Source organism: Channa argus, chromosome 16 (genome assembly GCF_033026475.1).
Source record: "Channa argus isolate prfri chromosome 16, Channa argus male v1.0, whole genome shotgun sequence".
NCBI classification, from domain to species: Eukaryota; Metazoa; Chordata; class Actinopteri; order Anabantiformes; family Channidae; genus Channa; species Channa argus.
In genome coordinates this window covers 14525879-14540296 of record NC_090212.1, presented here as the reverse complement: position 1 = coordinate 14540296, position 14418 = coordinate 14525879, and the positions used below count along the sequence as shown (strand labels likewise).

Sequence of the window (14418 nt, the reverse complement as noted above, 5' to 3'; positions counted from 1 at the left end):
ACAAAGCGGGTGTGACGTAATGAGTTATGTTCGTTCAACAACGGACAAAGAAGATAACTTGACCACAATGACAGATGTCGCCCCCGCTCGTTGGGGACGGTGACTTACATGACACAATCTTCACTAAAAAAAGACTTATAGCATTATAATCCAAAACTGGGGGGTAGATTATGTAGTTTCCGCTTACACTGACTTGAGCGTGACCTTCAATAGTTACCCCTGCCTTCTCCTAAGTCTTGGGACCTAACATTTACCCTTATGCCTGCAAATGAGTGGAATAGAAATTTATTCCATACATAAATGTTGCTGCATAAAATCCCTTTAAAAAGTACAAATTCTAGGTGGTTCCGTTTATTCTGCAGCGTTTGCTTCACTTGTTTATTTTCACCATCAGGAATGATTTTCATACACATAAGTGGATTGTACAAATATCTGTAACTACTTAGTAAATCGATTGGGGCCGGCTGTAGCTCAGTTGGTAAAGGCAGTCGTCCACAGGGTCAGTGGTTTGATCCCCAGCCCTGGCTATATGTCGAAGTCTAGGCAAGACACTCTACCCTTAACAGCCCATTCCCATCCCCAGCTGTGCACTGATGTTCCAAGCCCGGCAGAAACTGGGGAGGGTTTCGTTAGGAAGGGCATCCGGCATAAAAACTGTGGCAAATCAACATGCGGCCAATGATCTGCTGTGGCGACCCTAAACTCACGGGATAAGCCGAAAAGACAAAAAAAAAAAATAAATAAAAACTTTACAGTAAACCGATTGATGTTTTAATAAAACCTTACATTGTAAGTTTCTAAGATTTATACCTCTATATTTATTGATTTGTCATTGTGTTAGTCTTGCAAGTTTTGAGGAAAGTGGGCAAATCACATACTGGGTGTGCAGCAAACACACAAAATGAATGTAAAAATTACTTTTCTTCAAATGTTTTTGTACGATGTTTCTTTTTGCAAGTAAAGTGCAATTCAACTTTATTTATATAGCACCAATTCACAACAGTCATCTCATGGCACTTTAAAGTAAATTTTTTTTTATATTCAATATGTAGTTTCACTTTGGCAACAATGTTACAACAGTCATGCCAATGCAGCTCACTTGTTTTTATGGCCTGAAGAATCAGATTTATTTAAAGGGATTTTGTACATAATACTTAATAGCAGATTGATGTGCCTAAAAACACATTACTATCTTTGCAGGCATAATTGACAATGGAAGAACAACAACCACAGAACTCTTCTGTATGTAGAAAGGTGCAAATGAGGCCTGATAAATGATACAAAGATGGCTGATGCAGTTGATGTGAAAAATGCAAATGTTAGGCAAGAAAACATTAGTTCTTATACCAATAGGTAAAAAAATAATAATATGGCATGTTTTATGGTGCAAACAATCCTTCAAATTAAAAGGTAACACCTTCTTCCTAAGCTTTTTCCCAGACGTCCACCATCATTTCACAAAAAATACTTTATTACATTCTCCTTTTTATTAAAGTGGGTTTGTGGATTGTCTTAGTTTGGATCTTGTCCAATCTCCACAAAGGGCATCTGCTGGACCAATTTAGAAAAAAGAAAAAAAAAGTCTGCACCTTATTATGCTGTGGGATTTACAGACGCACGTTCATGCAAAGACATTTACAAAAGCACATATGACAACAAGATTACTTTCTATCCATTTTATTGAATTTATAGACTTTCAAACAAACTTGTACAAATTGCAAAACAGCTTTTGGTAACACCTCTTTGTTTTCTTGTTATTATTATTATTAGGAAATAAATTAAATTTAAAGTAAAACAGAAAACGAAATAATGTGAATAGAGAACATAGAAGAACCGAAAGAAGAATACCACAAAGTGCAAAACAAAAAAATAAAAAAATGAAAAAGGCAAATGTTTTTCACAAAAAAGTATACTGCATCTGCTTTGCAATAGACTGAAGCTGAGGTGCTAACCAGGCTAACTGCTAATCGGTAAAGCAGACAACAGAAGAGCCTCCAACATTTTGTACGGGCAATATAATGAAAAGCCCAACTCGAGGTGTGTACTTTGAAATTTACAACATTGGATATGTACTACTTTGCCATGTAACACTGTATTTGTACACTAGGTGGCACTACAGTCACACAGCAAAACCACCTGGTCCTTCCACCCACTGTCCACTGTTCCACCCCATAGCACTTTTCATACTCTGCACCTGGACAGACTAGGTTATGCCTAAGAAGGATAGCTGGCATTGTATTTAAAAGCCTTCAAAAGCAATCTTGTTAATTTTGTTTGTTTGCTGTGACAACACACACTGTGGAAAACTATGTGAAGCCTCTATTCATTTCATATTTAGTCCCTTTTTTAAAACACAGTAAGGGCTTATTTTGTGGATTTCAAGTTAGACACTTGGAAAATCACAATCAGTGGTGTTACACATTGCCTATCCAAAACCGGTTTTTCATACAAAAGCACAGATTAGCAAAGCACAAATCTGTAAGCACTTTTAAGTACTATTTAATGCTGAGGATAAGTGACTCATTAGTTAAAATCCTCTGCGTGGAGTTAACTGTCTATGGGCACAAAACTCAAAATAATCTCTCAGCGTGTTTCACTATAAATCAAGAGGATTTTTATAGGGGAAATTATCTTGAGGAGGTCAAATAATGAATAGACACGGGCTAATACCGAAACCAGCTCTGCGGAAGAAGCAGCATGTCTATGTGTGGGTGTGGAGTCGAGGCACAGGGAGGCACAACAGAGTGGAGGAATCAATGCCCAGAGGGCGTTGTGTTTGGGCAGAGCGTGTCCACTGCCAGCAGCATCTGATTTAGTCTCTACAATTCATTCAAGCTGGTCTCGTCACAATCTTTGCTACTGATGGGGAGGTAAACCTTTCCAAAGGATAAATATATAAATTGTGCTTGTGCACAACAACCGCAAAGTGCACTGCACATGCTATAATGAGTTTAACATGTTCAACTGGAATATGAGAGATGTTATTTTGTGTCTACGGATTTAGGACTGCACGGGAATCTCAGTGTTGGTAAAATATATGGAAAGGACTGTTTTTCGAGAGGTCAAGGCAAAACAACATTCAATCTCCATTTATTTTTGGTTAAACTAAAAAAGTAATTCACTAGCTTTGCCCCCCTGCGCAGAGTAGGCATTTCCTTACACAACACAGAACCTCAGAAAACCTCAAACCACACTGGAATTAGACCCACCAAAAAGATTATTTGTTAATAATTTCAAAAAATTTCAACAAACAGGCAAAAAATAAAATAAAACCGATTGATCACAGCAAGTTTATGTACACATACACATTAAGAAAAGAGCTGTCAGTGGGAGTTGGGGAGGGAGAGAAAGATTTGGACAATAAGATAAGCCCTGTACCTTCACTATACAGGGGGGTTACAGGGGTTGCCAGGGTGGCAGACCAAGGATGGGCATGGTGAGAGGGTGGGGTTGGGGGTGTGGGGGGAGAGAAAAACCAAGGCTGTACGTTCACCTCTTCTTTGGGGCTTGGGTGGTGCGGGGTGGGGTCACAGGCCGACCAGAATTTACACCACCATACTGGTACTTGGCCTTCTTCTCTGAGGGTTTTAGGATCTTTAAGACACAAATACAGTTAAACACACCAAATGTGTACGTGTAAGTGTTTTTCAGACAATGGGTGAAATATCAAAGACAATAGATTCATGTGTCCTTATGTTTTTTCACACTACCTGGAAGGAGCACATGAGGGATTCATCAACACTCATCATGCCGCCTGCATTGTCAAACTCTCCGCAGTAGTTTGGAGCAGAGAAAAGTGTGACCAGTTGGCGTTTAGCAAAAAACTCATATCCATCTTCCACAACCTGGTCAAAGACACCTGACATTATTCCATTGCTTACAGAAATCAATACAAAGGAACAGATCCTAACTTAGATTCCAAATCCAACTTAGCTCTCAGTGTTGAGTGTACAAAACCACCTACAACTGAATCAATAAGAAATGCTGACTGCAAGGCCTAAAGAGCTGCAGCTAATTTGTAGCTAACTGCAATCATTTTTTCTAAGAAAGAAAGTCCACAGCCTTAGTTTGTTACCATGTGCTTCTTATATACGTAGGCTATTTTCATTGGCTTCTAAATTACCTGATGGGCTCTGCAGATGAGGTCAAGGTCATGGCGGTTGAGGAACTTGCTTACAACATCCGCCCCAAATGTGAAGGACACCCCACGGTCGTTCTCTCCCCAGCCTTGGACATCTTTGTCTGGGTCTGACCACAACAGGTCACACAACAGGCCTGTGAGACACACACAGATAAAGACATGAAGATAAAGAACACAAAAGTCAGACAGAGGTAAAAGGAGGGTGCAGGCAGACCACAGGAGGAAGAAAGTGCTAAAACCAAGCTGATGTAAAACAGATGACTTTCTGACGTAACATTCTTTCACTCAGGAAAAGAAAGTGTTATTTTTTTCATTTAAAGGTAACTTAAGCTCTCACACATTGTCTGTTGTATGAACTACTTGGTCAGTCCTCCCTGTCTCTGCGTTGATTGAAGCACTGGCATATTTTGATCTATGAGGCCATTTTAGGTCTGATCCCTCAGTATCTTTTAGACTATGTCGAACAGAAGAGTTCAGGAGAGTCTCAGTGCCTCTTTTTGTTGTCCTTCCAGAGAGTTAAAACCAAACAGGGAAAAAAGGCTTTCAGTTTGGCTCCACCTTCTTCATTAAATGAGTTTCAAACAAAGCTGAAACTTAAAGTGGTTTCATTAAATGTCTTTAAGAGAATGTCCACTGTCTTGGAAGAAGAGTCATCTGGCTGTAGATGTTTTACCTGACCAACCCATTTACACTTTTATGATTTAAGTCAAATTATCAATTGCTGGTATCCTTGTTTTAAAGTTTTTTGTATTCAATGGTTGAAAGTTTGTTTTATTGTATGTCAGAACTAGTTGATTGTGTTTCTGCCTGTCTTGGCAGGACACTCTTGAAAAACTGATTTTTACTCTCAAAAAGATTTTTCCTGGTAAAATAAAAATACATTTAAAAGTTCCTGGGAGGAATACAAAGGGAGTGAACATGTTCTTCATCAACTACACTTAAAGACAAACACACACACACACACACACACACACACACACACACACACACACACACAGTACCTGTATCAGGCACATCTGTTGGCCTCATGATCCTGCGAATCTGCTCCATTGACTGCAAATCTGGCGATAGCCCTGGACAGGTGAAAAAAGAGGTTATTTTTGGTTCAACGACACTCAAACTATGGCTACTCAGTGGATAAAAATGAACATTGTTCAAGTTTGAATTTAAGATAAGCAACTGACTCACCGCCATGGCAACAGAAGATCTTCTCATCAATGATGGCAGCAATGGGGAGGCAGTTAAAGCAGTCAGTGAAGGTCTTCCACAGCTTAATGTTGAACCTACGTTTACCTATTGGAGCACATAAACATGATTCTAAACATGAACATGTGCTTGTGGGTACATTTGAGCACAATGATTTCTACTCACACTCATCGTAGAACCCGTAGATGCGGTTGATGGAGGCACACTCATGGTTGCCCCTGAGCAGGAAAAAGTTCTCTGGGTATTTGATCTTGTAGGCCAACAGGAGGCAGATGGTTTCCAGTGACTGTTTTCCTCGGTCCACATAGTCACCCAGGAAAAGGTAGTTTGCCTCTGGAGGGAAACCACCATACTCAAACAGCCTCAGTAGATCTGTGTACTGTCCATGGATATCACCTAAAACCCAATGAGAAGCAAGGAGGTGCACAAAATGTCATTTTTACTATTTATTGTTAATGCAGTGACCTTTCAGCTTATCCTGAGTTCAGAGTTGCCACACCGGATGACCTTCCTGACGCAACCCACCCCAATTTCTACCAGGCTTGGGACCAGCACTGCCCGGCTGGGGATGGGGCTGGGCTGTTGGGGGTTCAGTGTCTTGCTCAGGGACACTACGGGATGTGGTCGGGAAGAGCGGGGTGCGAACCTGCGACCCTATGGTCGGTAGGCAGGCACTCTACCAACTGAGCCACTGTTAGTTTTTTTGACTTGTGGCACGAGTCTTTGCTTTAAAATCTTCTTATATATAAATCCTCCTTTCCACTTTATTAAGTCCCAAAACATCAGTAAACCCTCTGGTTTGACTGTAGTATACGTCCTCCTCCTTTCTTTAGGATCACAACATAGTGTGAAAGAACCAAATCATTCCACTTATGGTTTTATCAGACCACGTCATTTTGTTTTAAAATTCACATGTTGGTTTCTTTACATGCTGCCTTATGTCTAAAAGTAAGCAAAGGCTTTCTGCCAAATAATGCAGAGATGTGGAAGGTTTATAAAAAGAGGATGCAAACTGACATAATATTCATTATTTTACTACAGCATTCTTTTTAAGCACTTCTTGAGTGTTGATTGTTGTTTTTCTTAGCCGAATGTTCATTAAATAAATATGTCGATTTGTTTTACTGTTTTTGCCATTCCAACATAAGGGAATGCCAACTTTTTCCACTCTGCTATACACACCTTCATAAACTGATGTTAATTTTAACTTCTGTCACAGGAGTCAGGGTCACTCTCTTCTCTATTCAACATCAGTCAGACAGTGATGAGCTGCCCGCACTCTCAACAAAGCAACTCTGCAGGGAAGGCTCACTTTATCACCTAACCAAGATCTGCTTCCGTTTATATCCTCTTGCACCATCTTAAGAGCTGCTCTAATTTTGGCTAAGTGCTCCAGACACAGATCACTGCAGTGAGCTTTACCAGAATGACTAGCACAATAATAACAGGCTTTATTGTAACCAAAATTGAAAGCAAAATGTATGTGCCAGAGTCTTTTTCTGGTAAAGCTTTCATACAAGATGGCACCAAATACAAATTAAAATGAAATAATAGGGCTTGTTAAATTGTGCAGCTGTCTGGCCTTGAGATTAAAATGAGCAGCAAAAATTGCAAGTCATAAGAGTGGCTGAGATGTTTTATTTTCTCTTTCCTGGTGCCCATCAGCTATTTAAACACTAAACTGCAAACCACAGTTGGCACCAAACCTGTAAGGCTACAGACCTACTGTTGTTGCCTGTGTCCTAAAATGGTCTTAGGAGTTTTGATTAAAGGAACGTTTCAGAAGGTCTTAAGTGTAAGTGATTAAACTTTGTAAGAGGAGGGTTAACTTCACCTAGGTTGTGCCCAGTAGATGAACCTGGAAGTGAACCACAGTTTTATAACCTACTCTTTCATGCATGGCATACCAACTAATTTCTTATTGCCTTTTAAACATTTAGATACTATCATTTCCTTCTCTTCCTCTAAATGATTAAGCAGTCTTCATCTGATTGGCTGTCTGTCTGAAAGGTGCCATAGGTTAGTTTTACAATGTCAAATACTTACAGTTTCTCACATTGTAATGCAATGCAGCACACTGTATTATGTACATGAATTTCTGAGTTTCACCAAGATTGGCTTTCCAATGGGAAGTCCTCTGCCTGCCCTCTCGCAAGAAATTCTAGCATGACAGTGACTTATTTACTCAACACTGCCTCTGCAGTGTCAAAACAGTCTGACAATAAAAGCAGAGATTTAGGGTTTAAAAAGCGGAGCAAAAGGCAGAAGGCTAAAAGAGGAGCAATGAACCTGAGGTCAGTGTTAATAAATGAGTAAGACTTGCCTCATAAAACTACACTAAAGTAAAGTTTGTAACATAACAGTGCATATAATACCACCTATCTATGGTACATAAATATAAAGCCAATGGGAGCCATCATAAAAAATATTTATAACCACATTTCAATAAGCAATTGTTAAAAAAAACAATAAACTGCACAATGTAAAGGCCTTTATATTAGCTCAACATTAGGACATCTCACTTTATCTATTATGAGGTGACTTATTGCATTACTTCGTTCCATAAGCACAGACATAAAAAAAAACACAGTGGTGAACAACAAATAAATACACAAGTTGTAAACATTTCACACATCATGGAAAATAGGCTCCTACAAATATTTGCCTAAATGCCATGCTGTGCAAAATGATGACACTATTCATGCACAAGAAAGAAAGTTAGTCAACAACCAATATTTTAAGAATCAAACATTATTCTGGGTAAATACATGATAAAGCCAAACCCTGTCAAAGCTGCCAGCTTGAATAGTGCCAGTGGCATTATGGTTAACATATGAGAGCCAAACCTGATTCACTTGACCTTAGTAAATATTTAAAGGCATTCACTCTTTGGTTAGTGCTGGTGCTTTGAAAGCCTGTCGACAAAGCCATCGGTCTCAGATTAGAGGTTTAGCTGCAAAAAGTTAAAGAAAAACCTCAAACAGTGACAAACCACCTCTTTTGTAATCATGTTTTAGAGTAATATGCCAGGTTTATGTCTACAAGGGTGAGAGCATTTGATGCCTTTAAAAAGTCACTAGTTCTGATCACTGTACTGCACAGACATATTGATAATTGTCCCTCGCATTACATTAATAAATTATGGGTTACTTAATATACAAAAAGTTTAATTTAAGGTTGATATATTATTAAGTCTGAAGAACGCAAAGTTTTAATGTTATAATGAGGCTCACAAATTAACTAAGTGTAGGCATATGTAGCATATATGTTGAGTATGAGCTTGTGTATTGTATGTTTGAGGACTGGTACATACATTACACAATTTGGAGCTACTTGCAGTGTTACACTGTAGAGAAAAGATAAAGTATGTGGGAGTGTGCTGAGATGTGCAGGAGCCAGCTAGAGATAGTGATGGCAGAGGCTATTTCAACTGCTGAAAAGAAGCTAAACTGCAGATATGTGCTTCTTTGCTCTATTTTGGGCTGATTATATTATGCATGAAAGACAGTGATGGACAATCTGTACATTGTGTCTGTGCCAATCCCCTGCATGTCCCCTTTTTCAAGTTTCACAAGGCAGAAGAGTCGAGTGAGTAAAACTAACCTAATATATACCCAGGCTATGACAGTATTATCTGGTCTGGTTATATAAGTTAACCCTAATGACGTAATTGTTACGTCAGAAAGTTGCATGAAAGAAGTAAATGCAGCTCTGGGCTGTCTTCTGCAGAGTGGGAGTCTGCCATCGGTACACCCAGCCCTTCACGGTCGGAATGTAGCTTTGTACTCGAGTTGCATCTTAAAAATGTACATTGTGTTACTTTTTGACATTTGTGAAGGACTACAGGCAAGAATTCAAGCGCTGTACACCACTTCAATAAATTATCTGACCAAAGAAAAAGTAAATATTGAAGTGCTGACCTTTCATTTTGCTTATAAAAACTGAATAAACTTGCTTGATGTATGCTTTTTACAGCATACATAAAGCATTTTAGATATGGCCAATATCATCTATACTATAGTCTGCCATTGCTTTCTCATGATTAATTACTATTAGCAGTGAAGAATGTCAATTAAAGTAGTTGGTCAAGTGAACAGTGGCATTGCAATTATTTACAGATATTTTCATATTAATCTTCACATTTTCCTTCTTGTGCTTTTAAATGTCTCATTTGAACAGTGCTTTAAAGGAAATATTATAGTGGAGTACGTTACAGAGTAAAAAGAGTTACGAGAGACTGAACGCAAGCAAGTAAACAAGCAAAAATAAGCACGAGGGGGTGAGGCAATATAAGTCAGAAACACTGACCACAGATCTTCAAGGGTGCCTCAAGCTCTAGGAGGATGGGTTGGCTGAGGAAAATCTCCCTGGATTTGATGCAGAGGCCCCGCACCTCCGCCTCAGTCATCTGGACTATTTTCCCTGGGCGACATCCCCGCACTGAAGAGGAGAGAAAAGACACTGTCAGTACTGTCTATTTTTATCATCATTGTATGTGTTGATGCAGCAACAAGGAACACCCAACAGCACAAAGAATGAGGCCAAACTAGAAAAATTTTTCATGAGAAGGAAAAAAAACGTTATTGCACAACCCAACGTAATCTTTAAATCTAATCAGCTGTGGGCGTAATGATTCTGTAGCTGCTTAGTCGCAGGCATACTAAAAAACCCCACTGCTTAGACTATGAGAGGAGCTGGCATCGGCAGTGGTGTGGGCTTATTGGCTGTGAAGTTGCACTGTTAGCATAAACCTACTTTCTGGCCGTCTGCCACAGCTCTAAATGCAGATTTATCTTAAAATGATGAAAAGAGGAATGAGAATTGCAAACACTGGCTACAGTCAGCAGTTCAAATAGTCAGAAATCTGAAAAGTGGCAATATACTGTACATAAAAACTGCTTACTTGCCATACCTAGGTTCTAAATACATAATACATAACTTTTATTAACTTGTGTTTAAAATATTGGATATTTGCATTTTTTTGCACTAATCAGACAACCTGGTTAGTGATATAGTAGCCCACCATATCACTAATCAGACAACCTGGTTAGTGATATAGTAGCCCACCATATCATCACCATAGCTGATCTAAAGCAAATCTGGTTAATGAAAAAGAGCATCAGGAGAGCATGCAACTGTAGCCTTAGAAAACAGAATAGTGCTGATGGTAAACACAAGCTGAAATGCAAAATACAATACCAAGCTATTGAATTGGTCACAAAATGCTAATAAAAGGGCATCAGTTGTGTCTCATTAACCTACTATATTTATAGACAGCCATTAAATGATAAATTAATAATAACTGGACTGCACTTACATTTAAACTTTGGTCCTAGTTCTGCGTTAAAACAAGCAAATTAAAACACTATGGAAAACAACTGATAATGGAAACAAATGTGATGAGCAAATCCTTTACTGAAGAATTATGTAATAACGAGGCCTAACACCCACTACAGATTCCAATGAAAGAGTGCAGAGCCTGGTGAAACGAATGCTTAGTTGTCAGAAAGAAGTTTTCCTAAAGCGTATTTTGTGTCCTAACAATGATAGCAATTTACAGAATTTCCAGTTTGGGTATAGCTTAAAATAGATGAAGTGGTGAGGAATTCCTAAAGCTTGGTTGTGCATATGCAAATGCAGTGTGCATACACATACTATTTACAGACTGTACTCTGACTTGCTCACTGTGACTGCTTTATTAGAAATGTAATCTTCCCAAATCTGAGAGATCAGAGTCAATTAGAAGAATATGGATCCTCACAGAAAGTGATTTTGGTGAGCCAAAAACTATTCCTGGGGTACACTAATTTTAATTAACTGCTGCTTCACACTATAAATTTTATTTATAATACATCTACTCTATCTGCACTGATTTATACCCATGTGTGAAGCATATAACTGCAGAACTTGAGCTCCAGTCAAGAGCTAGTTCCCCTCAGAGCTGAGCGACTTAAATTTGGATGCTTAGCCAGTGCTGCTTTAACACTGAACCTTTCACTGTTCACATTTTACAGGCTGCCACTTTTAAAACGGATTATGTTCTTATGATCACTGAAGGGCAAAGGTTACAATGAAGCAGTGACACCATCCTAAACCAAATACTTGTTGGCGTGTTAAACTGTGTAATTGTGCATTTGTCTGGAGAAAATAAATGTTAATTCTAATGAATGTTATTATGTGATGTTGGGGTGGAAAATAAGGGCTCAAGCCTTTTCTAATTGTCTGGTCGACAAAGTCAGCACTGGATAGTTATTAGTGGGAATATGGTGCATATATGCATAACATCAGAAAATATCAGCAAAAGTCAGTGCATTTGTTGAGGCCTCTAACTGTTTTGTTCAGTCCACAACAAGCCTATGCTATATTTATATGAATCGGACATTGTAGAGAGCTCTGCAAAGTTAAGTAATCAATTTAGCTTTGCAAAAAACTATTTTATTATTTGTAAAATAATTCTCTGCCAAATATTTCCTTCGACTTGCCCTAGAGTCTAATGTGATGCCACCCAAATATCTAGTTTTTTTTACTAACAGTCCAAAACCCAAAGATATTAAATATACTGTAATGTAAAATCAAACAAAGCGGAGCAAATCATAACATTTTGGAAACTGTAGCTATTACATATTTATATAAATATTTTGCAAAATCTATCAAATAAAATCAATCTGACCTGCGTTTAGTATCCACTTGGTTTATTTGCATAAATAGAAGTGTAAACAAATGAGATTACAAAAGAAATTGACCAGTCTAGTTTGTGTTAAAATATGAGCAACACAAAAAATAAATTACTGCAGTCTGAGTGGAGTGGCCCAAAAAATGCAGTGTGTGGGGAAACAACAAACTTTCTAACTGAGAAAAATGGGTATGACAAGTCAGTCGCAAGTTGTCAAATACCAAATCCCACAAACCATCAGATCAATGAAGAAAATAATAACTGTTCCACTACAGATGTAATTTCGTTTTCCAACTTAGATTGGAATGAGGGCAAGAAGTTTACTGTAAGCTGTGAGGTAACGGTACTATTTATTTTTTTCAGTTCATCTTCATTTGGTTGTAGTGTTACCTAATTAAAAAGGAAACGGCAAGAAACACAAGGCAATTACAGTCTGATAGTATTTTCCAACATGCCTATAAATAACAAATCTTAACATTTCAGTGATGCCATGGTGTCCAACGGAGTCACAGACACTGGTGGAAAGTATGCCAAGGACAGTGGAATATACTTAAATGGCCTGGCTTATCTCAAAGGACATATGATAGGGGAACAGAAGACTCCCTGTGTTTTCTGAAGCAGGGGGACCGGCAACACAAATTAATTTTTATACATTCCTGTCACTGCCAAGAAAATTCCCTTAAATTGCCAAACACCGAAACAATTGTGCGATTGTGATCGCAGCAAAACAGGATCGTACAAATTCACCAGGAGAATTGAATATTTTTCTGGACAGATCTGAGAATGTCAAAAGGTATTTCTTTCAGCTTAATAAAGTTTGCAATGCCTCAACTTGTGTATTATTCAGATACATTCATACATTTTAAGGGCCATCATGGGATGAAGGCAGTGCATGAGTGCAGTGAATCACAACAACCTGCCCACTGAAATACACCTACAAACCCAGAGAAGAGGAAGCCACTGAGGGTAAAAACATTTCAAAAGAAGGCTGTGCTTAAATCTGATATCGGATGATTTAATTTAAGTATTGCTTAATATAACTCAATTTTATACAGCTGCTTTATCCAAGTATGCGCTTTTTCAAAAAAAAAAAAAAGGCCACATTAACCAGTTCGCCATCAGAAACTGCACGATAGCCTATGTTTTAAAGACAACTTTCAGCGCCGCTTATACGGAGCAAACATTAACCGTGTCAAGGGGCAGGGAGCCACTAAAAACCGAAGTTCGTGCCTCACAAAAATATAATAATCCAAGCTGCAAAACAGTCCAAACCATTGACGCCAGGCCAAATGATTATAGGGTGTATTTTAGAGGCATATTTCAGTGCTACAACGCACAGGGCAAACGGTCCAACCCCTCCATCCCCATCCACGCCAGCCGTACCTGATGTGGCAAATAAATGAAATATACCTTAAACAAAAGCAGAAAGTTAAATTACACACTAAAGTAATGTCCGCGACACGATAAAATGAGCTCAAGATCAACGTAGTCATTAGTGTGAAGACTGAGAAATGTAGGCGTTCACAGCCGACAGTGTTTATAAACACTGCCAGCTAACGGTAATGTTAGCCACAAGCTAGCCGGGAGCCGCCGCTACGACTGGCTGGAGTTAGCACGGCTAGCTAACACTTTCCTGCGTCTTCCAGGGAAACCGCGGTAGTTACTGAGATATCCCAAACCCGGGCGCAGTGAACCAAAACAATTAACTGTGTTTCATTTTAGAACCAGTGTTAAATGTGTTCACCTTCCAGGAGCCGAGAGATGAGGCTGTCCACGTTCAGTTCACTCTCCGCCATCTTCAAACTGATGCTGTACAGCGCTGGCCGGTGCGATTCCCCCTGCAGACATCGAGGGGCGCTGTCGTAAACAAAACAATCACCGTAGCTACGCTTTCATCCACTTGTGTGTTAATTGAGTTTTTTGGCGATACATATGTATTTCACATTATTACATTTCTTCCAGCTCGCATACAATATTTTGTTATATATGGCACAGTTTCTGTTGAGCTGCATTTGCATACAACCACATACAGCCATGGTCTTTGAAGGTAAAAGTACTACAGCATGATCCCCAAGCGTTACCTCAGCAGTAGTTACTCAGTGACCACTTTTCAAAGGATGTCTGAATACTGTTAATGATGTTAATATGATTGAAAATTCTTCATAATCATATATGTCTATTAGTTTTTACAAATGTGTATCTTCTTTTTTGTTCTTTTAATTTACACACAAGAGAGTGAGCTGTATACTAGATACACCTCTGAATAAATTCAAGAATAAATTCACTTGTAAGTCGCTTTGGATAAAAGCGTCTGCTAAATGACTAAATGTGAATGTAAATCCAAATGTAAATGAATAAAATAGCAGTCCACCATATGCTCCCCATCGCTGATCTAAAG

General features: G+C 38.8%; 1 protein-coding gene across 1 annotated transcript; it reads right to left on the bottom strand.

Moving 5' to 3' along the window:
* Window positions 1-1661: 1661 nt before the first annotated feature.
* On the bottom strand, window positions 1662-13919 carry LOC137101009 (serine/threonine-protein phosphatase PP1-beta catalytic subunit-like). The gene is made up of 8 exons (XM_067478802.1): window positions 13765-13919; window positions 9656-9787; window positions 5513-5743; window positions 5330-5434; window positions 5143-5214; window positions 4124-4275; window positions 3711-3845; window positions 1662-3594 (listed from the first exon to the last, which is right to left on the bottom strand). Exons 1-8 carry the CDS (start codon window positions 13814-13816, stop codon window positions 3490-3492), a joined length of 984 nt encoding a protein of 327 aa, XP_067334903.1. The 5' UTR covers window positions 13817-13919; the 3' UTR covers window positions 1662-3489.
* Window positions 13920-14418: the final 499 nt, after the last annotated feature.

Coding starts and splice junctions, on each gene's coding strand:
- LOC137101009 (XM_067478802.1), bottom strand. CDS start 13,816: ATGGCGGAGAGTGAACTGAACGTGGACAGCCTCATCTCTCGGCTCCTG. Junction 5,744..9,655: donor GGCACCCTTGAAGATCTGTG/GTCAGTGTTTCT, acceptor ATTGGGTTTTAG/GTGATATCCATGGACAGTAC. Junction 3,595..3,710: donor CCCTCATGTGCTCCTTCCAG/GTAGTGTGAAAA, acceptor TGTGTCTTAAAG/ATCCTAAAACCCTCAGAGAA.